The 25,160-nt window shown below is 38.2% G+C and overlaps 1 protein-coding gene across 3 annotated transcripts in view; it reads right to left on the reverse strand.

The window, feature by feature from the left end:
- Positions 1 to 25,160, reverse strand: part of INSC (INSC spindle orientation adaptor protein) — a 108,478-nt gene that overhangs the window by 12,749 nt on the left and 70,569 nt on the right. For all 3 annotated transcript variants that reach the window (XM_088175672.1, XM_088175673.1, XM_088175674.1), the window contains exons 8-9: positions 4,595 to 4,766; positions 2,308 to 2,486 (exon numbers count right to left, since the gene is read on the reverse strand). In XM_088175672.1, the coding sequence (XP_088031798.1) occupies positions 2,308 to 2,486; positions 4,595 to 4,766 (351 nt within the window). The remainder of the gene's footprint in view (positions 1 to 2,307; positions 2,487 to 4,594; positions 4,767 to 25,160) is intronic.

Below are 25,160 nucleotides of genomic sequence, written 5' to 3' on the forward strand. Positions count from 1 at the left end.
CAGTGCTGTCATTTATTTCTAACAATATGAATGCCTGGTCATACATGCATGAAAAAACAGAGATAAGCAGTTAAAAAAAAAAAAAAAAAAAAGACTTCAGGAAAATTATTACAATCTCACATAGGAAACTAACTGGAATATCATTAATATAATGGTGTGGTTAAAATTCAGATAGTCAAGTGACTTTGGCCTAATTTTATTTCTGTATCTGTTACCAGCAGTCGTGTTTCTTTCTTGATTTCTTAAGCTTTTTAAAATAACTTAAGTTTTAAATGTATCAGTTCTCTTTCTAGCTGCATTAGTTGAAATCACATTTTCTCCGTGTGATCCAGTCAATACTGGAAAGGATGCCACAGTTTTAATGTGCAGGTGACCAAGGCCAGTGCACACTCAGGCCTCTCAGAGGGAAGGGAATTCCAAGCACATATCTGGTGACCATGGTACTCATGTCAGAGCTGGATATTAACAGAGACCTGTGCAAGAAAACACTGCAAATACTCTTTTATGACCTTGTCCACATGTAAAGGCTTTGTTAATAAACTCCTCAGTATTTAAGAAACTCTGATAGAGAAGTACTACTGCAAGTTTCTGTCGTACAGACAGGGGTTTTCAAAAGAAATCTAAAAGAACTGTTATTACTCATTAAAAGTATTATTCTCAAAGTCTTTCTCTGGGGGTTGAGCAACATTTAATAATCAAAACTTCTTTATATTAAAATAAAATCTGTCTCTAATCTCCTTTTGACACTACAATCTTCAATTAAGGGGGGGGAAAGTGAGGAAGGGCAGTAAAAACAAACACAAAGCCTGCTAAGGAAGAAAAGGTGAAGAGCAGAGAAAAGAATGTGGAACCTAGAGGAAGAATGGTATTAAGGATTTAAAATCTTAAATGAGACAGAAGATCTGAGTGTCAAAACCACCAGCATCTCCCAAATACCAAGAAAACAGGAAAGAATTTATCAGAGAAAAAAAAAATGCAGCAACCATTTCCAATTTTTCCTTCCAGCTTAAGAGTCTTTCTCCACCTCAAACTGTTCTGACACATAATTCGCTAATTTTAGACCTAGGAATAACCACTTTAAAATGGATGTCTTCACTGCACATTAATTCTTTGTCTGCCTAAATAAGAGAAGATCAGAAGGTGTTAGGCTATACCTCCACAACTTCACAGGTAAGGTGAGAATGCAAGCAACACTGAAGAGACAAGTGGGAATGCAGAGAGAAAAAATTTATTATACATAAACATACTGTTCCCAAACACATATTTCATGTTTTTCCATGTGGAGTCTAAGATGATGACTAAAGAAGAGCCTGAATGATCGAGGGCTTGGCTAAACCCCTCTTCTGACAGATCTTAAATTCCATTAAGACTGCATATGCTACACTGCTGAATTTAGGATGAACTCTTCTGAAAGGATGTGTTGATGCTTTTTTGAAGTACAAAACTGCTCTTCAGACAACAACTACCTGCACAAAGAACCACAACATGGGACATTCATGTCCATTTTGACCCAAAACTGGGGACTAAGGAAGTATTGCTTTATGACTGTTCTTATACAATGTATTTTGTTACAAAACTAAGAAATCTCCAAGGTTTGGCTCCTGGTTAAGGGTGAGAAAAACCCTCTGTGGCAATGAGGATCCCAAGTCTGCCCTAAATTCATCTGTGCATTAGCATGGGCCTTTAGTATTCTGTGTGCCTTTACTAAAAAAAAAAAAAAAAAATAAATAAATAAAATAGTGATGAGAATGAAAGGGCAAGGCAAAAGAGCATTAGCAGTATTTGCCAAGAAAAGTTTGCAAACCATGCACAGGACTTGGTCCAAAGCCCATGGACGTCAATGGGCTGGGGATCAGATCCTGATTCAGCTTTTGGAGCTAATTTATCTTTGAACTGACAGCTGTGTATTTGGGCTCCATATACATCTTTGCTCTGTCCAGTCAAGTTTTGAATCCCTCCAAAGACAGAGATTCCACTACAATAAATTCTACTACCTTAGACAGTAGAACTGCATAGGAGCTGATAGGAACTGCATAAGAACTGACAGAACTGATAGGAACTGCAACTTTTTTTTTTTAAATCACATTAAAGCTGTCATATTTTATAATGCTTATTGAAAATAAAAAAACCTCACACACACCAAAAAAAAAAAAAAAAAAAAGCAAAGAAGAACCTGAAGCAGCTAAAGAAAGAGGCATATAATAAAAAGAACCAAGAAAGGAACGCATGAAAGAAAAAATGGACCCAGTGCTGAAATCTTTTGGCTTTTACACAACTGTGACAGTGATTTGCAGAGAAATTCCTCACCTGATCCCGGGAATATGGAGTATCCACGATGTGTTTGTCTGAGCATGCTGCTAGGAGAATCTTCATTGCATTTAACTGGAGCAAGATTTCACAAGCCATGGTGTCAAAGAAAGTAATATTGGCAAGAGCTGCTGAAGCCAGCAGGAAAACTTCACCTGATGAGGCTTCTTGGCACAGTTCTGGGAATGCAGAAAATGAGCTGAATAAAAGTCACTCCTTCACTGCAGCACTTAAAGGCAATATTTAATCATCTGCAACTCACAATAGTGATCTTATTAGCTAATATCAAGTTCATAAACATGGAGATAAAAAAAGGAAAAAAAATCATAAACTTAATTTTGTCGATTATGTAACATCATAGAGGGGTTTAGGGTGGAAAGGACTTCTAAGATCATCAGCTCCAACCAAACCCAGCACTAAACCACGTGCCCAAGTGCCACATCAACACAGCTTTTAAATACCTCCAGGGATGGAGACTCAACCACTTCCCTGGGCAGAGTTTTCCAGCACTTAACAACCCTTTCCATGAAGTAATTTTTCCTCATATCCAATCTAAAACTCCCCTGGCACAACCTGAGGCCATTTACCTCTTACTTAAAGAGAGAGAGACCAACACCCACCTCACTACAACCTCTGATGAACAATATGCTCTACCTAGTGCACCATTCCACTGGGAATATTTCACTGCATGTTGTTCAAAATAAAGCTTGATCTAACTAAATAAAATCAAATCCAGGAGGCAGAAAGCTAACAGTAAATGATCCATATGAGAATAATTCCATCCTCTTCTTTAGAACAAGGTACATATATATGCTGCTTATCTCTAAATTTAATTCTCTGTAGTCAGAAATCACCCTGCACATTTTGCAGCTTCAATAAGAGGTGCTGAAGAGACCTTTTAATCCCTTGTACATATGTACTTTAACTAAGATGTGAATCACCTGTAATGGGATTTCTGCATGGTTTAAAAATTAAACATATTACAGTAATTCAATTACTGAGTTATAAATATTACAAGGAAAGTGGTGTGTGATTACTGAAACGGCTCTTGCAAAGTTATACATGTTCTAATTTTAACATCCACATTTCTTGGGCAGAATATATACCACTAAAAATCCTGTGGAACTTAAACAGCAACAACTGAGGAAATTATCCACCAGCTAATACATTCTGGATGGGCTGTTCAGATTGGTCCTTGACTGCAGTACACTAAAATAACCCAGGAAATCATCTGAAACAAATCAGGTCAGGTGCTGCTGGCTACACCAGAGCACAGGTAAATCCACCTGCTGGATTCAGGGTAGTGTCAGGGCACAAGCTTCTCCATTTATTGCTGGACATCAGCAATAAATTGTTCCCTTGCTTTCTGCATCACTAATTCTGCTTGGGTCTATTGAAGAATGCCTAAATACATCTCAGATAATACCCAGCCACCACAGAATCCTCAAGCACTGATACTACTCTTTTTCCATTGTTTAAATTAAAAAAAAAAAATTAAAAGTGCACACACACACACAAAAACTTGCATTCAAATTGAATGCTGCAGTTTAACTGGGTTCACTAGAAAAAATTCCAAATCTATTATACATGAGAAATCAAACTAGAAAACCCAAACAGGACATTCTGACGTGGAGCTCTGGGAAACTGAATTTCTAGACTAGAGAGAAGAGAATGCTTGAATGAAAGCTTCTGGTAATTGAGAGAGAGGGAGCACAGTGCCAGAAATAAGATATTTCTCTCTTTAGAAATCAATGAGAAATGTCATTTTGTTACTCTAAAGTATCCTCACTGTCCCAGGTTAAGGAAAGTCTTGATGTTACTTTTGTCTCATTTTACCGTGGTTCAGGGGCCTAGACAAGAAAGATCTACCCATGGATTATATAAACTCTGTTTTTCCTCTGAATTGTCATACAAATGAAAATATAGTGGTGAGCTTGAGTTCTAGCAAGTTTGGAAAAATACAACAGGCATAAAGGTTAGCAGCTCTCAATATTCCTCTTTTACAGAGAAAAATCAGATAAGAACATGCTTTGCTGAGTCTTTCCTGAGGCTTTTAAGGTAATTTTCAAACATTTATTATTTTTACAAATATTAATAAATTCTATTCACATGTGGCCTGGAATAAAAAATATTATGTAATTTCAGAATTCTATAGTTCAGAATTTAAAATTCTTATTTTATCTGTTAAGGGAATTATGAGAAACATTATTTAGGGAATTTTTCTAATGAAAGAGTCATACCCGAACCTATTTTTTAACTGGATTCAGAAGTCCTGTAGAAAACTTACTGACAAGTGCTGTCACGATTTCTTCCATGTTTTCCAGAAAGCTGCTGAGATGCTGAGTGAAGGTGAGATGTGGAGATGTGATCTGGGCAATTACTGCTGCTGCTTCTGCATGAGTGGCTTCAGAATGGCTGGTGTCAGTGAGGATGTCAGCCAGGCACAATATCCCATCAACCTGTGGAGAAACAACAGGTAGCAGTTAGAAATACTGTAGGAAGCACTTTTGCAACCAAAGGTTGTTTTCCATTTGTCTTTTCTTGGCAGTGACTAAACTATTCAATTTATTTTCAAAAATAACTTCAACTTTGGTGGCCTTTGTGTCGCAGGAAGTTTCAGTTTAGCAAATACAAATGAGTTCATCATAGGATTTTGTTGTCCTGCCAAAAGTCTTTGCAGTTCCTTCTCCTTTAATGTTTCTGTGAAATCGGTTTTGGTCCAATGAAGTTTTTTTTTTTTTCTGATGGACACCTAAAGTTAAACATGAATTCAAAAATAAGCAAATGCTAATTGCTACTATGCCTTACTTGAGTTCAACTACAAGATGCAAACCTGAGTGTGCACTAAGGTCTAAACAGACTTTTTTTTTTTTGGCCACTTTTCCCTGAAATTGAAAAGGAACACTGTTGAGATGACCCTGGCCAAGCTGCTCCTGATGAGCTTGCACAGCACTGACACCAAAGCCAGGTCCACACATCCCCTGCTTACTTCAAAGGGAAACAGAAAAATGAGAAATTACTTGTTTATGCTGTTGGAGAGTTGGAAGTGTTCTTTCACAGTTCAGGCAGATAGATCATACACACAAATATTGGTTTGAGTTATAAGACACCCACTGGCACAAAGAGAGACAGCAACAGGGCACATCCATGGGGATCACTGTTAGCAAGGGAGTGTTCTCTGTGCAGGGGGGCAAAATCTGGGAACTTTCAAATTAACAGCAATGTGTTCCTCCCCATTTAACACAGCCCTGAACAACTTACCACGCTGCCAAGCAAGCAGTGAGAACGTGGGATCATTTGGGATGTAAAACACCCCCAAGGTCGCAGAGCCCAGCCCGTGGCTGAGCACACCTTGCCAAGCACACCTGGCACTCGGTGCTGTGCCCATCGTGGTGACTGCACCACCCCCCTCGGGCACTGCATTCCAAACCTTGACAATCCTTTCCATGCAGAAATGTTCCTGCTGTCCAGCCTGACCCTTCCCTGGGGCAGCTTGAGGCCGTTTCCTCTTTTCCTGTCTCTGGCTGCCTGCGAGAAGAGGCTGAATCCCACCTTGCTCCACTCTCACTGGGCTGCAGGGAGTGATCAGGTCCCCCCCGAGCCTCCTTTTCTGCAGCCTGAACACCCCCAGCTCTGGACATTCAGAGCTACAAAGAGGAGTTCAGAAGGTTTAGTACTGAAATAAACTTCAACCCTCAAACAAAACACAAACCCACACCTGGGTTGTACACCTGCTCTTAGCTCTGCTGTTCAGACTGCACTCTCAAAACACAAAACCTCCTCACAACACCCATGTGAAGCCTCCATTATCTTCAAAAAGGGTATTTAGCAAATCTCTTCTTCTCATTTTTGTTATTTATTAATACAGAATGTTGAGTTATCTTAATTACTTGTCCTGCAATGGGCATGAATTAAATTATTTGATAAGCACTGACAAGTTACTGTATTTAATGAGAAAAGCTCTTAGAGAATAAAAATTACCCTCTGTAAGATTATTCACTGGGATGTAGTTTTTAATAGGGAATAGACTATATCATTGAAACTCTAATAACACAGATAAATATAAAAGAAATTATATCTCTATTTTTCCTCAGATCACAAATGGTATTTATTGTAGAAGCTCTAGTACTGGCAAAAAGAGAAAGAATAAATTTTCAATGTTGAACTTTTTCTTGACAAGCTTTCAACATTAATCTACCTACAGCAAAATATTTCCTCCTAGTTATGGCAGAATTCTACAGCTTGAAACAGCAGATTCACATAATTCACTGGGCTTCAAGGTATATTAATAGATCTCAATGTCAAGAATTAATCTATGTCCTCACAAGATGATTTAGTGCCCAAAGTGTGCTAGACAATATCCTATGCAAAATCCCACAATTTTGTCACCTTGAAATCTCCCCAGATCACACCTTGTCTGGGGTCCAAAGGATATTAATAACAACAGGCAGTATAAAAAGTTAAACATATTCCAATACATTCAAAAAATACTTCACAGGAAACTTCTTCTAAGATCTGCTTCAGTCTTCAGCTCTAAATTTACTGGTTAAAATTCACTTGGCCAACTTATATTCGATGACCTTGACAAATGAGCTAAGAATATTTTTCTGCAGTTTGGGAACAGGTAATGGCTTATGAAAGACAGGTACAAGCACGTGGCTAGATTTTTCTGGTTAGATTTTTCTATCACCAGTAATTGTGTAAATCTACATTATTCATAGAAGCTTCTAACAATACAGGGCTGTACTCAAATTTTAAATCACATATTTGATTTCATTATTTACTAAGTAATAGTTTTCGGAAATTGAGAGTTGCTGAACTGTGAATAAAAAAAGCAGATACAATTTTATTCAACACAAAGATAAATTATATATTTTGGGTCTATGAAAGCCAGCACTAGTTATTCTCCTTCCTTTTCAGAAATATGTAAAATACGAACAAATTCAGCCTAAAATTTTCTCCATACACTTTTTCCTCCCATCTTAAATATAGAAAATAAAATAATTCTACTTCACCAGGCAACCCCATTTATAAGTGTCTAGCAATAAATTTTAAAATGACAGGGGAACAATCTAATAAAAGCACTTTAACATCCAAAAAGAAATTGCTGCTCAAAGCATTTTTATAATTAGGTTTCACACTGAAAGGAACTTTGGATGGCTGCCCTGTTTTCTGTTTAATTTTGGTGAAGTAATCAGCTAAATGTCAAATCTGTTCATCACCTTGGCAATACAAAAGAACCAGTTAGCCAGATAATGCAAACAAATGAATTCCATGAATGCAACAAGATGCTGTGGAGCCCCTGCACTTGAGGAATGGTGTTCAGTAAATGCTTGATCACTAATATTTCAGTATTGATAACTGGAAAAATGCCAGCAACTTACATCCTTTTGAGCATAGCCCTGTTGTAGAAACTTAATCCAAGTGACAAAATAAATGTGTGACCATGTTACTGCATAGATCAAGTCTTCTGAAAGGAAATTATTTCTTTTTTCTACAACAGGAATGAATGAGTTCTGGGGCAGCAGTCTTCTTTCTTCAGTATACCTGTCCTTCCTCTTAAAAATATTCAGTAAAACTAGACCTCTGTTAAAGATAGCAATACAGAGCTTGGGATGAATTGCATTAATGACTTTGTGATTTGAAATATTACACACAACAGCAATCCTAACTCTCTGCTTTCCACCAGGGGGTTTAAGGCAGTTTTTCCATGCTACTCTGGGAACCAAGACCCATTGCCTTCCTTTTAGCAATGCCTGTGTTCATTTGTGTAAAATGCTGCTGAAGGCCTTTTCTCATAGCATGATTTCCCTACCGTTCCTGTTTGCTCACTCAATGCTCAGATGATCCCTACACATTGGTAAAACTTTGGTCAAAACATTTTTTGCCTTTTCTAAATTGATCTCAGAGTCATTTAGTGAGACTGGATAGTCTTGCAGGCTTCTGTCAGCTGATTTCCTGCTGTCAAATCCATGGATAACACTATCCACCTAAATCTGGGTGCTTCTGGTAAGAAGAATCAGCAGATTTCAAAGCAGTTTTACAGAAGAATAAAATGGAGATGTTGAGATGCAGAGGTAGGGCAGCAAATGTGGAAACAATATCACAAAGGAGATCGCCCCTTAAACAATCTCAGCTTTCCTAGAGGAGAATTTCAAAAGCAGAGGCTGCACCCAACAGTCAAGAACTGATAGATCAGAGCTGTTTTCTATCCTTTCACCTGTGCTGTAATAGCACCTCCTACCTGAAGCCAGGACAGGTTCACTGTGTAGGTGAAGACATGAACATTAGCAGGGCAAACCAAAATATAAAGGTGGATAAAAACCCAAACGCCTCCAAATTTATAGGATGAGGAAGAGGGTAACTGAGAAGGGAGGGAGGATTTTCATATTCATCCAGCAAAACCCATTTAGTGTTGTTTTGATGGCTTGTTACTGAGTAATGGCATTGAGTGAGATGATACAGCAACTAAGTGATGCCATTAAAGCACCCCAAAATATAACCCCAAGTAATCCAAACTACTGCAACAATTGCAAAACAATTTTTATAATTAATGCTGTACAACAGTGGCCATGGCACCTAATCTACAAGCCCTGTGAGTCCACCACAGGATAGTGTGGGGCTCAATGGAGGTCGAACAGTTCCCAACTCAGTCGTTTTGAAACTCCTGTCAATGACTTTAGCTTTGTATATAAACTGGCAGTGAGTTGTACTTTGGTTTGCAGTAACTTTGACTACAGACCTTAAACTTCCCTTTAAAACTTCCCACCTTCAGATGTGATCAAGCTGATGAGGAGGTATTTGCTCTTTATCCTTCAAGGAGAAGGGCAAAGTTGATCTAGGAATATTGTTATGTGGCATAAGAGAAAAGACCTTTGGCTGTATCAGCTTGAAGGATGCATTAAATGTGGCAATGCCTGAATAGCAACCTTACATCAGTGTTGTAGGGAGAAACCAAGTGGAGAGCAAGATGAAATAAGAAGTTCATTACTCTGGATTGTCAAGGAGTCAAAAGATAAATCCTCTGCAAACCCTTTCTCCCTGTGAAACCAAGAGGAAGCAGCCCTGCACCTCAGAATTCATGTTCCTCAGCACTCAGAGATGCTCTAAGCTTGTTGCAGATAAAAAGTACAAATGGTTGTCAAAGAGATAATAGAGAATAAGTCATTTTACAGAAAGGTTGGACAAAATCAGCAGGGTCAATATCCAGACTTCTCTCTTGTCTTTGCTTCAAGGATAAGAGAATAGCTGGATTTGAACTACTCCAGTATTGAGGACCAATATGAAGGGTAAGACAGTTTTTTAAAGTATTTTTGTGGTTGATAAAAGAAACCAGGCACTGCACTGCTATTAGCCTAGCAATATTCACATATTCCCACTCTCACAAATCTCAGCTTACATCGCTTCAAACTGTTCTCCACAAACAGAAGTGAAACACCCAAGGATAAACTCAGCTTTCCTGATCTAACCCTTCCAGTGTGATATCCCTCCATTTCTACAGGATAAACACTGAGTGCAGGAGAAGAGACTGCAAGGGAATTCACTTGCAGTTATGTAGAAGCCATTTGTGGTGCAGGTAGGTGTTCACAGAATTGGGATGCATGGATAAAACAGAGGGAAAACCACTGGTTACAAATGAGCACAGTGGCATGGGGAAAAAAAACAAACCAAAAAAACATTTGCAATAACCCTTGTACTCGACATTTGTCACATTTTCTTTCTCCTATTCTGTCAAACAATTCCAATAATGACTATGTTACCTGTAGAGACAGAACCCTGTAAGAATAAGGAAGAACTATTTATGCTCACATATGATAAAGATTAAATTCTTGAAGTTATGTGACACATGACACCAAATGTTTCCCAGGTTCTTGTGCCCTACATTTTTGAGGGCTGGATACACTGGCTTGTTTTTAAGCTGCAAGAATCTATTCCTATTTGTAGGGTTTTCTTGGTATCTGCATCTGCATTACAAATTCCAGAAAGTACATGCTTGTTTCTTTTAAATAATGGATAAGGCTTTATACATTATATTTTGGAGTCTGAAATCCATTAAAATGAAGCCACACAGACCCAAAAAATGACTTGTCAACAAGATGAGAGGAACTGTCAAGTGGTGTATAAGAATGCTGAACAAGATACTGGGACCTGAAGTCTGAATTAAGGAAAGACCATACATTAGTCATTTCCACATAGCCCTCATTTTTATTTCCCCTGGGGGATCATAGTCTGAGAAAAGGAAAAACACCCTCCTCAACTACTCCTATAAACAAACAGGGGCTCCAGGTTATGTGCAGCAGGGCACTCCAGAAAATGAGATGTTCTTTCTGAAAAAAACCCCCATGCTCCAGTCATCTACTTTTAAATAAATAATGTCACAGACACTTCATGGTGTGAGGGTATATTCTCCAACACCTGGTGCCTGGCATTTAAAAACAAGGACACTCTTTCAACACGTTTGATTATTTTGTATTGTTTAAGTTTAGGTGTGACACCGTGGTTTTTATTTTCAAGTGTGTCACAGACACTTAGCTCTTCATGGGGGAAAAAAAACAAATCTCATGCACACCACGTTTTTAGAGGACTCTCTTATTCTATTAGGATAATGAGAAAGAGTCTCTATCCAAAAAGAGCAGCATGGAGGTCACAGCCACTCATTATCACCTAATCTAACTCTTCATAGTGTCTTTCCTCTCTCAGGAAAACTATCTGATAATCTTCCTGCTAGAATTCAGGATTTGTTCAAGTCAAAAATTTGAAACCTTAATCGTGCTGCAGATTTAATTAATAAGTTTAATAATCCCTCTTGTTATTATTACTGTAATTTCACATACAACTTCTTCATAGAATTAAAATTCTTGACCAGGTGTATACCATTATAGCACGACTTGCACACCAATACAACCCTACTCTAGTCCCAAATTATGACAATGGAAACACCACAGAAGAAAGCAGAGTTACATTAGGGAGGCAGAGAAAGTGAGCAATGGACATGCATAGGATGGCGTGCTTTATTTACTCTTATTGTAAATATGAGATTTTTGCGAACACATTTAAGAAAAATCTTTACCTGAGAAAAAGAGCCTTATGCAAACAATTTTCCTGCAAACATTTCTCATTTCATTGGTGTCAGTCAGTTTAGCCTAAAAAATATCCACTTGTTAAAAGGCAAGGCTTCTGGAATATTTGAATCATACACTAATCAAATACACTATAATAGAATATTTATATAATGTAATGTATTAAATATACACAATAACTTGCTCAGAAAAACGTTTTTATGTCTAAATTCACATAGTCCCAAAACTGACTCAGTGCTTTACTCATATTTTTCTTCCCAATATTTTCATTGCTTTTAAGAACAGTGCTATGAGGCACCAGGTGTTAATAGAATTGTTTGCTACATTCATTACTTCACAATGCCTGTTCAATTATTTTAATAAATTATTTTAAATAAATTAGCTCCAGAACCAACCTTGGATGTGCCAGATTTTTATTGGCAGAGAATTTTTACAAGCAAGTTATAGAGTTTTATGATACCCATTTATAATGAAAACACTCACAGTACTTTAGCTATAAAACTTTTAGTGAGCAACTCAATAAGAGTCCATTCATGTTGTAATAACAACAGAGGAAATTGCTACCCTTATTTAAACAAAAAATTCAAAAAAAAGTGAAAAAGGGGCAGTTTTCATCTGGTGAAAATTGATAGAACTTTATTGGCTGCAGCAGACCCAAGTTATTTGATCATAAGATTCCTCTCCTGACAGTTGGGTAAATCTCCTTGGGTCTCCTACAAACATTGATTTATGTCTATGACTGCAGTGGCAATAAAATAATTTCAGAATTACTTTAAGCCTGAGAAATTCCAGTTTAAGATCAGCTGCTCACATACAATCTTTATGAGCAGTCAGAGGTCTATTAGGAGTCATCAGGTAAAGTGATCTCAGATGTTTTTCTCTCCATTAGCACCTTCCAGTGCTGCTCTTTGGTCAAATACAGTTGCTACATTGATTCTATATTAGAAGAAATGAGGACAATCCTAAAACGCTGAGAAAATGGAATATTTTTACAAGCTGAATTTTGATTTTTCTTCTACTCAATATTCTTTGCTGCCTTAACAGGCCTCAACATAAAGAGCCACTCTTATATGAAGGATAATAAACACAAATATTCAAAGTTAAGCTAGTGATTGAGCTAGGAGGAACAAAACCACAAATTTTGTTACACTTTCCATAGAGATTGTTCTTCCAACATATAAAAATCCAAGGATAAGTACTACACAGCACTTTGATACAGGGGAAGTTACAATCTGCATTTGAAATCTTATTTCCAAGTCAGCTTATTTTCATAAGCTGATCTCACATCAGAAAAACAAGTCAGAGCTGTAATTGAATTTGCCTAGGGAGCAGATTCCTGCTTCAATAGCCCAGGATCTCCTCCAGGTATTTTGGATAGATGGATGTAGAAGTGTATGTTATGGCAAAGAGAAAATCCCAATCTCACTTATTTTAGCTGCACAGATCTAGGAAAACAAATACGTTGTTTAGGAAAATCCCAAATACTGTTCTGATTCTGTCATCCAGTCACTGCCTGCTTTTCTGATATTGTCCCTAATCCATAAACCAGTTTTCTCCTTCTTAGAAAAATGCAAGGCATGTTATGACAGAAGCAATATAACAAAGACAATGAAATATTAGGGTTCCCCAATAACACTCAAGGCTCACTTCTCATAAGCAGTAAAAGCTCTCATTCCTTACTCCAAGCCAACTGAATCCCCCAGATCTGCAAAGCTCAAGGCTGGACTGGAACCTTCACATGACCCAGCTGCATTCTGCACCAGCCAGTCCATAAAGAACAGAACACTGCAGGTCTCCACAGAATTGTATTGGGTTCCTCCTGGATCCAGGAGAGCTCTCAAACAAAGATGAACGTCTGAAGTAAATGCAAGTACTTATTCCAAAGCCTTAAGGATTTTTAATGTTTCTGCTCAAAACAGCTGGCCACAAACCATTCTTAAAGGGACAAAAAAAAAAAAAAAAAAAAAAGACTAACAGTCTAATCAGCTTTTAATGAGTTTTAACTGATCTCTCTTAATCCAATTGTAAATCTTAATCCATGTTGCTGAAAAGGTCTTTGATTGTTATATCCTTTCTTCTCCCTCTCTCTCTCTGTTATTTTCTCTTTATTTGAGCTATAAAATACTACTTATTGCTATAGGCTTACTCTTCTTTTTAGGACTAAAAGGATCAGAAGTCAGCACTTATAGCTTCTTTAAAAACCAAGAGAGAAAAAGAAGGAAAAAAAGCCAGTGTCATCTCGACTTAAAATCACTTCCTTTGCCATTACCACTTTCAGCAATTGTCATTCTTTGTCTTTTGGGGTTTTTTTTTTCTGTAAGAAAAATCAATTGTAATTACATGAGTATGTCTCAATTACCTGTCCTTTTTTGGGGGGCTGGAAGTCCTGATCTGATTAATTGGACTTCTCTGTCCTAATGTCTTCTCCAATGCCCCAGGTTCCAAGTGCTTTACCTTCCTCATACATTTTGTGGCAACTGCTTAATTTTTACTGGTTAATACAGGACAAATTCTTCTAGCAGAGAAATGTGCCAAAAATTAGATGCAAGTAAAGTAAAAGAGCTTGAAAGGAAGACGAACCAAAGGAGAGCAGAAAACACAGAATTTTTAGTCAGAGTAACATCAGTATCATCAATACAGTGGCAAAGCAGGTAAAATAAAGGTGCAGGGTGTGTTTGTCAAAACCTCATCTGATACAGCCACACAGAAATCCATGGGCTGGAAAATTCAAACACTGCCAGTTCCCTGGGGCATAAATCATCAAAAAATCCTTTTCTGAGTGAGGAGAAAAGCAATTGGTCACAGCCTTTAAATACATAAATAAATGTAACTAACAGGAGCAGGAAGTCAGTCATGTGTCTTCATCCATGAATATTTCCTAGGTGAGATCCTGTGACTTGTAACCCAGTTCTTCTTCCAGGATACAGGATGAGAAAAGAGCAATCTTTAGTAACTAAAAAGTGCTTTATGCCTTCTAATTATTTTTCTCAGAACAAATCAAGTATCTTGCTCAAAAATAAATTGCAAACCTATTCTAACAGCTCTTTTGCCTTCTCTTTGGGTGTAATTGCTTCCTCTGTCTAGACAGCAGCAAAACATCACATTTGGATCAGCCATGAGGTTCACATTACACATCTGGGGGAGATTCTTACTCCTGAGTTATTTCATTTCCTTCTCATATTCTGTTCTAGGATAAAAAACAAAGATAAAAATCTTACCTACAGTCACACAGAATGTGGATATAAGCCTTTACAATAATGCTACTTATTATCCTACAAATGAACTTTCATTTCTCCAGAAATTGAATGTTTCTCAGACTGAATAGTAACCAGACCAACAGAAAGTCCTGGAAGGTGTTTTCCTGCATCCAGTCACTCTTTGCAGGTCTAGAACAATTCCATCATGGAAAAAACGCCAAAATATCTGGTGCTTATAACGAAATGCTAAAATAAATGCAGAGGGCAGAGAGTGCTAAGGCAGTTAAGGATGGGCATTTTCTAGGAAATCAGATCATCATTCTCATTCATCACATTTTTATGATCTTATGAGTCGGCCTACATAGAACAGGAGCTGAAATCTGAGCTCAAATCTGCAGCACCTCGTGTGCAGGAACATCATTCTAATTCACTCCATCCTCTTCAGCACTACGTGTCAGTTATTCCCAAATCCCTGTTTGCAATACACCATGCCTGAGAATTCAATAACCAGAGGATGGCAAGTGCAGGTAGGCTCGTTCCCCATGGAGCAGCATGTTGGCCACCCTGCAGTAAATAAAACATTATTTACACAAATCTGATAGTCCATTCATTTGGGAACATATTGAGGATTCTACACTGAGGGAGAATGTTCTGCTCACAGTTTATTATTAGTGTCCATTTACTTTTAGTGGTGCTGCTGTTAGCATTACCTGAATTTGAAGCTTGAAGGCGTTTTCCCATGATAATTCCTTCCCTACCTGACACTCCTGGCATTCCTCCTGTTCTCCACTCCTCTCTCATGCACTTTACAGCCTTTTCAGACTGAAAATGAACAAGGAGCTATGCTTTCCTTCTGATCCCCCTTTCCCCCATGCACACATCCTGCTCCTCACATTCTCTCCAAGCTTTTCAGGCTGATCCTGTCACTATCCAGGCAGTAGGAATAGAAGGAAATTTTTTCCCCACTCCCCCAAGGATGCTTTTGAATTAGATGTTGCTTAAGGATTTTTTTTAATGAATGCAGTTAAGACAGAGGGTCTGTCCTGTAGTTCTCCCACCCTCCAAGTTGCTGTGAACAAACACGAGAACCTAAACTTTCCAGATTAAAAGCCTGTTTGACAGGGCTTGCCTTGATTTAGGAGGCTGATTCAGCGGTGCATGGCTTTGATCCTCATAAACCCGTTTTCCAAAATCCTCTGCTGCCTCGCTGAGCGCGGGATAGATTTGGGCAGACCATAGCCAGGAGCAGCACAAACCTCGCTCTAATTCCAGCCTCCACTGGGTGCCACTATTGCATAGCAGAAAATGAATTTACTGCGGGAGTCAGCAGCCCGGCAACACCGACTTTAACTCGGGCTTCCCTCTCGGGAAGTTTTCAGACCGTATGTAGAGAATTATCGCTTGGCTTTTATGACCCTAAAACACCACGTGATAATGATTTTTAGCACAGAAATACGAGGATGATTTAATTCTTCCTAGGTTCTCGACAGCTGAAAAGCTCCAATGCAAAGGTGCTCAGATTCTGTCCTGATTTTGTGCTTGAATAAAGCTTATTCGAGTTTTATTAAGCCTTTATAATAATAACAAACCTTTTTGCCCTCCATGCTGACTGATAACCAGCTTAGCCCTCTATTTTGCCCAATCTTTTTTAATCTCACTGCAGAGGACCTGGATTAGATGACCTTTAAAATTCCCGTCCAGCCCAAATTATTCTTTTGCTCTGTCCCCATCTAAAGTGCTTTGGTGACAGCTTAACCAGCACAAGGGTAAAATCTTGCTGCAGATACCTTAAAGAACCCTCACCCAATGCTTCTAAACTGTGTGCACATCCCAAGGATGGCAACAACACTGAAAATACATTATCAGCCAACTTTTCAATTAATGGCAATTAAGTATTAGTTTTATGGAGTGGATTTAATTGCTATTTGATGGCACATGGATATGCACAGCTTGATGGATACCATTCTGGTGATTCAAGCTGTAATCTAAAAAAGACTGAAATTTAATGTTATGAATCACTTTTTCACATCCTGGGCAGGCAATTCTATCACCTTTGGTCCATTTTACATTATCCCTGCTCTTGTATTTTGCTTTATTTCCTTTTCCCAGGCCTCAAATAAATAACTAACTTAATAACTAAGTAATATCAACTAAAATTATATTAATAAATTAAAAATATTTAAATATACATTCTATTAATAAATTCAATAATCGATACCATTAAATAAATAAATATTACCTAATGAAGTGCTTTGAGAGCTTACAGAAAACATGCAAAATTCTTCCAGGCAAAATAGTGCTAGAAGGAGATTTTCCTGCCAGCCTTCCATCCTGAATGATTTGTTATCCCACTCCTTTGGCAGAGCTGACATAACCACAATTGTTTCAAGTTGCTGGAGGAGGGGGAAGCAGTGGCTCAGTGTTTATCAAGTCTACTCTTGTAACTTGGTCTTTCCTCTCACTCCTCTCAATACCCACAGACAGTGACACTGATAAGTGCAGAAATTCCTAAATCTGAAAAGGCTTCTGTCTTTTTAATTCAACCTGCTGGTGCCACAAGGATTCCTTCTTCATCCCAGCTGAAGATCCTTGTCAGACAAGCATAGGAATATGCCCTGATCCTTACAAAATTTATTGATCCATTCCCAGGGGCTGCAAAGGAGCAAAGCCCTCAAAAAGAAAAAGCTGGAGACAGCACTGGCAAGGGAAGGAGCAGCCAGTGAAAGATAAAGTCTGGGAACTTCATGATAGGCAAGAGAAGAAGGGTACAGGTCAGGTAAATATACAAGCAATGCTGTTAGATGTTTATCTAACAGGATTATTATCTTTACCAGAAGAAGTTGTTTTTCCAACAGCTCTTTAAGTGTTTTCAAAGATGCTTTATGAAACATGAAAGATTTAGTGTCAATCAGGCAGTGTGCCAGACCTAAGTGGTTTCCTGCAAACAAGCCTAAGCAGAAAAAAAATCCCCTTACAATGACACACAAACACATCTCTACATCATCTGCCATTAATTATTGTTTAACCTTCCCTTATTTGAAGAAATACATGGAGACTCCTGCATATCATGGGTGGGCTTCAGTTAAACCACCTGGTAGCTCTGAGCTCATTTCAAACCTGAAGTAAGAAAAATCTCACACAATTAACTTCCTTTGGATTTTTAGGAGCACATGCAAGACACTTCACCTGAGTAATGCCAAACCTGACTTCAAATGCACATCACAAGGAAAAGGTGCCAGGTTTCATCTCATTAGCCAGCTGGATTGCACTGGGTTTGATTTCCTCTGTTTCTTCTTTACAACTACCTCTGGGAAAACAGTCAGCTCCACTCAGGGCTGGTTTTTGGCCCATGTAGCAGAGTCAGGATAGTACCACCAGGAAAAGCCTGAGTGAGTTTTTTTGTTTCTATAATGCTGTTTGAGGGGTAAAGTTAAACTGCTAAGCACTCATTTAAACCAAGCAAAACTACTGGTAGAATGTTTAATAGCAGCCAAGGCTAGGACTGGCCAAAACTGGTATTGTAAAGTTTCCTGCATGTATTTTTTCCTGTTTTCTAAAGAGTTTTCTGCAAGATATTCTTGCAGTGGTAGGTACTGGAGATAAGGAAGGAGAAAAGAGGGTTTGACCAAATATTTTGACCATAATTTTGGCAAACATTGTGTGAAACCAAACAAAAACCACAAGCAACTGTATAAAATTAAAATTTGCAAAATACAAACATGTGGATTTCTCTCTCAATAGCAATATGCAGATCTTTTGCATTTTGGGACCTGATTGGCAAAGAATTTGATTTATATGATGATTTTCTCCTCAGTATCTGCAGGTAGAAAAGATTCCCAGCTCATGGCTGGGCTGAATTGTGTCCCAGCAGGATCCTGAGAGCCTCCCTGCCCCAGTGTGAGCTCTGGGATGTGCTGGGATGCCAGGGCTCCTTAGCACCACGTTGTGCTGGAGGAAGGGCAGAATCACTCATGGGAGTACAAGAATGGCAAAAGTGGTTTTTGGAGAAGAGCCAAGTTGTAAGACGAGCATAAGCTGAGGTTTATGTGTTTTGCTAGTTTGAACTACTACCAAAAAAACAAGCACAAGGAAGTGGTCAAGATGAGAAGTTGATTCAGAATATGGATGCTCTTGTGATGAAGACCAATTTTCTGTAGTGCTCTCACATCCTGTAACCCCAACACATGAACCAATATCTATTTCCAGACCAAATAAGTCAGTTATTTTGTCTAGCAGCTTCCACCATGTTAATCTCATGTGTGACTGACATCAGCTCATTTATGAACATACAGAGTTATTTGTTTCCAACTGGCATGCCCTAAAGGAAACAAATATAAAAAAACCAGCTGAAATCAGGAGAAATAATTCTCTATTTTTGAGAGGTTTGGTCATTCCATACTTCTGTAATTATAGTTTTATATTAGTAAGGAATCCCATAGCTGAAGTTCAATGAATGAAGAAAGGATTTTCTCCTTTTTCTTTTTGGTAATGTGCATCTGAGAATTCATGCCTTCAAAATTAAATGTGTATTAACATTTTTGAGAATTAATATTATGCAAGCAGGAATAGATACACAAGAAACCATAGAGAGTACTAGAAAATTCTAAGAGTAATAATTAATTAAGGTGAGAAAATAAACATGAAAGATTAGAAGGAAAAATAATGTTGCTAGTGAATCCCCAGGCTGCAGAGGCATTTAAACCCCAGATTTTTGCAGGAAGGTAGCTGCTCTCCTTCCTGCAGAGCTCTCAGAAACCAGTGAGGTTTTGGGTAAGCTCAAGGATCAGCCAAACAAGAAAGGGAAACTCTGAGCAATAAACCCTTTGGACTTTTCTATGATCCAGAAAATTCATCCACAACACTGAGTCATCAAATCCGTAGCAGCAGATCAGCACAACTTATAATAATAAGCAGAGATAATTATAATAATTATAATAATTAATAATAATAATGCTTATAATAATTAGCAGATCTTTTATAGAGGGCAACTATCTGCTTGTACTTGTCTCCTTTTACAAGCATTTCCACTCCTACCTCTCCTTTATCATGGCTGCAGATAAGTTATTTAGAAATTTAAACACATTGAGTACACGTGTTTACACCTGGCCACAAATGCAGATCTGAGAGGCAGCAGTTTCCTGCTGAGTGAGGAGAAAAGGATTCTCAAAGTTACCCGTATTTTAGGTTTTTCTGTGAGGATATTTCTTTCCAGTTTTCTGCCTCTGTCAGGGACAAGGGGAATATCTGAGGTCCAAAATAGCTCTCTGCTTGCACTCTTTCTAAATGTTTCAATTGATTCTCATTAATCTCTGCCTTCAGTTTAGGAGCTGAGTAAGCTGTTTCTTAATCTTAAAATTAAATTTTCTTGATAGATTATTATTATTATTATTATTATTAGGTAGGGAAAACCCACCTGTTATTTGTGCTGCCTTCTGTTCCTTTGGACATCACCCGTGGATCATTCACTGCCCTGATCACTGTCATCACTTTAGGTAATATTTTAAATTGTTACAGAAAAATCATCATCTGGTGATTTCCAAGTTATTTTTCATTTATAAAATTCTCTTAACATCCTGACTTTTGAAACATAAATCTACAACTATTTGGAGTGCTTGAAATAAAATACTTAGCGAAATATAAAATCAATAGATAGCATAAAATACTAACAGAACTGCCTGCAAAAACCATGTGTAAATTATATGGGAGCCAAACAAGTGCAGAGCAGGAACCTGGCACCAGTCCAAATTTTCAAAATGAAGTTGGAGGGAATGGCAATCCACAGGCACTGCTCCAAGTTGGTCTTGCTGTTTGAAGTGTACACCTCAGGAACCTGGCATAGCCTGGGGACTTTGCTTTTCAGCTTTTAAAATCTATTTCAATGAAATTTATCTTTTTTAAAACAAGAAGAAAAAAAAAAAAATCTGTGGAGACTCTCCTGTATCTCAATTTATAAAATCGAGGTGTATAAAAAGGCAGAGCTGAGTGGTATTAGAAGAGTGGCTGGTTCTCCCTCAGTAACTACATCCTGTATGGAAACAAAAAAAAAAAAAAAAAAACAAATGCCAAAGTGCACCTCATTCTATCAGCTCTCACTTGCTGAACACTGCTCTGGAACCATGAAAAAAAATATAACAGTGGCAAGATTTGCTCCCAGCACATCAGTGGTAATACCTGAATGCCACTGCAATGCCTTCTTCTGATCAGGTCTTGCTGAAATATTAAAAAAAAAAAAATAGAAAAAAAAAAAACAGGGCTGCTTTGACTGTTATGAAATATTTGTGTGTGGCCACATCACAGATCCACAATTATGCAATATACAACTTTAAGTACAGGACAAAGCTGACAAAGCCTGAATCTGTGGGTGGTGTGGAAGGACTCACACTACAGGGAAAGGACTTTAAGTATTCATTGTTGGGTTAGAAGACAGCTCACTTTGAATTGACAGACAAATCCAAGGGAAATTAACAATTTACAGATAGATTTTCATGTCAACTCAGAGATTGATTGTTGCACTCCATTGGAAAGGCAGACAAAGTTTATCAAAAAGATCTTTCACCTATCTGATTTAACTCAAAGGTTTCCTTTGTGCCACAGCACTGTGCTCAGTAGCCAACAAATTAATATTAACTTAATGAAATTTATTGCCATCAGAAATCTCAGTCATGAATAGACCAACAGATATGAGTGTCTGCTGGCATTTTTAGCAGGTTGTGGTTCTCTTGGTTTTTTCAATTAAATTACTCAGGTGTTTAAGGCAGAGTCCACATTTATATGTTTGCAAAATCTGGGCAAGGCCAGATATGTAAATAAAGATCTTCTGATAAACAATAGAATCTGTGTCCTCCAAAACCCAAGGCAGGTATTCACCAATTCACCAAGTCTCACCTTGTCCTCCCTCACCAGCATTACCAAAATATTTTTCTTTAGTGCTGCACTTGCTGCTTCTTTTGTCCCTCTTTTAAAACCTGTAATATTATTTAAGTGAAGCAAGGTTTGTAAGGAGAGGTAATATCTTTTTAGATCAGGACTACAACAACACGACAACTATAATTCCATTAGTAATTTTAAGAGAATTGAAATAATGGCCATGACCTCAGCCAAAGCACTTTGTGTATAATTTTTTTTCCTATGCAGGTCTGGCAATATACCATAATCCTGCATCAACTTGTTTGTTCTTTATTCAATTCTATGTCTCTTGAATGAGGCATTAAAAACACTTCCTTACTTCTTTTTTGCATGATGAAATGTGTACTGTCACAAAGTGAACAAATTTTCATCTGCTGTGTAACTGGCAGAAGATTTTCAACAAATCAAATTCTACTTCAAAGACTGGCTCCCAGTTGGTTTTTGGGGTTTTTCTTTTGTTGCTGTTGTTGTGAGGTTTTTGGGGGGAGGGATGGGGTTTTTTTAAACCTCTTTTCACAAATATCACTTCCATGACTTCCTTATTTTCCCTTAGAGCTGCAGCCTGTTGCACCTAAGATGTTCAAACTCTGCAGTGACCTAAGAAATGCTGCTGGCCCTGCCTGGGGAGGGGCTGAAAGAGGCTCCATTTATTAATTTTGTGTCCGTAGCTGTGTAGTCAGAGGTAAAACTTGAACCACCTAAGACACACGAAGCCAGCACTTGAAGAAGGGCAGCTCCTGCACTCTCAGATATGATTTAATGAATCTTGCAGGGGCTTTGACAGAAATGTAATTTGCCAAACACAGCACATTTTTCACTGCCAATTAATTAAACAGCCTTACTCAGAAGAAGTGTCCAGTAAATTAAAGAGCTGCAAGCATAGAACTTTACATTATCTAATTGTACCACAAACTCAGCTACTGAAACAGATATCCCTGCTTATCTAAAAGACCATGTGAAAAGCAGCTTCAATATGTTGTCCCTCCTGCTATTCTTTAAGTTTGACTTCTATTTCTTTCTCATTGCTCTTCATTCTCATGTGATTTCCACAATTTCCCACTGACAGCAGTGAGACAGAGTTCCCAGCTCTCAGTGCCACCAACTCTCAGTGTGCTGTGCTCTGTGTGTCAAAAGGTGCCAGAATTAGTCTTTAAAAGCTTATCCTTCTCTCTCAAAATTCAGAAACCTCTTCATCCATCCCTGCTTACTGCTAGCAACTCCACAAGCCACGGAAGATGAGCCAAAAGAATGTTCCAGGGTGAAAAGAAGTGAATTATGCAGAGCAGAAGAGTTGATTGTCCAGCCCAAGGGCTGTAAAACCAGTGCATCACTTGAACCCTCTCCACCTCAATAATTTCACATGTTTTCAGCACACAAGCCAGTGCTCTGTGGTTTTCAGCATGCAGACACTAAGTTTCCAGACTCTTCCCAACCAGGAAACTTCACAGGTTTCTCTGGTAAACAAGCACTGCTTTAGGGAACATAAAAGAATGTTATTCCTCTTTATAAAAACAGCATCAAGAATGTGCTTGCCAACATGACCCATGGAAAATTCAGAAAGGGTTGTAACACTGCACATTACCTGGTTTTGTGGGAGACAAGAGAAGGGCTCCTTGACACCTTCTGGTGGCTTCTAAGAATCCTGCATTTTGTTCTTATTACCCAGCTTTATCCTGCCTCACTCAGGAAACAGAATAACATGGCATTTGAGTCTCCATGTATTTAAACTAAACTTTAAAAACTGTGGCCTTTTTGAGGTTTTTTTTAAAGAAATCTTAGTCATTAGAGTTTTTGAACTCAACTAATTTTAGAATAAAATAACCATGCAATTATAATCATCTTTGAGACCATCTAATCCTTGTTCTAAAACTACTAAAATAGACCATAAGAATTTTTCATCTAAGAAACAAAGAAACACTAACACAAAGCTCTTCTCTGAGGAGTAATAAGGGCTAACAGGCTGAGGAAAAGATATGCACTTTCTGAAATCTTCTCATGGTTGGAAGTCCTGTAAATAAGCCATCATTTGCCATAATAAATGTTTTAGAAGTCTTCATAAAATTCATATAGTTCCCAGCCACATATAATGTACACTTCATACCTTCTTTACCCTTCTTCTTCTGGAAGTAATTTGATTTAATGTGCTTTAAATAAAGGATTAAAAGTAATTTGTAATCTATTCCTGGGCAATTTTGCTTAAAGCACAGTGATAAAAGCCGTGTCATCTGTTAAAAAGGTTTTAATAATGAAAGTAACAGCTGTTGTCACCAGTGTCTCTGGATTATCTCCTCTTAATGAGCTGATTCCAGGTATCTTGCTTTCTGGAGTGGTTTAAATAATGTAAGTAACCATACTCAGCACACTGTTAAAATTTAGGCAGCTGGCTGTTTGTATAATTAACCTGTTTTTGTGGCACTTGGCCCTTGATCTAGGTCCCACCTAAGCTGCATTTTTTTTAATGTGATAACGTTTCACTTGCACAATAAAAAAATGCAGTACATTGCACTGTTTGCTATTTATTTCTGAACCAGCTCTGCAGTTCTTTTATTGCAGCAGGAAGTTTATTGCCACAGAAGCCTCAGTGAAAAACCACACAACAGAGTTTCAGTAGGGCAAAAATTGGAAAGCCATGCCTTTTAATACCACCAGCTTTTCTACAGACAGCCCTGAAGCAGAGAAACTGCCACAGTTTTTAGACTTTAATGAGGCTGCATGTCACCAAATGTATGAGAGACTGTTCAGACAGCTCTGCAAAACAAGGACCCTATGTACCCTCAGAGGGCCTGAAGAATTGCTTTAGGAAAAAAAAATTCTGTTCAAACACAAACCCCATTTCCAGGCAAGGTTGGTCGATGTTGAAGACCATATCTGTTCGATTTTGTGTGTCTTCATAACCAAAGCATTACTTGAAGTACAGCTATTCCCAATGCAGTTTGCAGGATATACATCACCAAAATCACAATTTTTACTTTTTTCTTTTTTAGCGTCACTAAATACATAAAATAATCTATCCCAACTCTGAGCCTCCAACTCTCCTTTCTACACTGAGGTGAATTAAGTTTGCAAAACACATTCATGAAGGTTCAGATATTCAGACATTCTTCTCTCCAGAACCCTCCTCTCGAGATCCAATCTCCCATCTCTACATCACTTTATTTCTGTCCTAAACCTCAGAGCAGGACACAGCACCAGCTCTGTCTGCATGTGCAGTTTCAGTCATGCTCAGCTCTCACAAACTCCTTTCATTTGGCTGTTTAGGGATTTTATCTCTTTTCTCTATTCCCAACTCTCTGTATCATTTATTGTGTCTGCATAAACTCTGGAATGCCAAGATCAAGAACCAACGTTTTTAGTGCAGTGAGCTTTCCCCTAAAAATTCTTGAGTGCCACAAGACACAGATGACAAAATTCCCTTGGGTACAGGGACAAAGAGCTCTAGGAATAATATGTTCTGTTTGCTTTCCCAGGGTCTCTCCACTCCACTCTGAAGTAGGACTGGTCAGGAATCTCAGACCAAATAATGATCTCAAACCTGCTGGGGCCACAGTGGATTACAAAATCAAAGTGGATCACACAACCAGACAGCCACAAGCAGCTTGAAGCACCAGAATTGCCACTTGTTGAGCACAGCTTCCAGAGAACATTTATTTATGCAGTCCTCAGGCTCACA

The sequence above is a fragment of the Sturnus vulgaris genome, chromosome 18, assembly GCF_052056855.1.
Source record: "Sturnus vulgaris isolate bStuVul1 chromosome 18, bStuVul1.hap1, whole genome shotgun sequence".
In the NCBI taxonomy this organism is placed as follows: Eukaryota; Metazoa; Chordata; class Aves; order Passeriformes; family Sturnidae; genus Sturnus; species Sturnus vulgaris.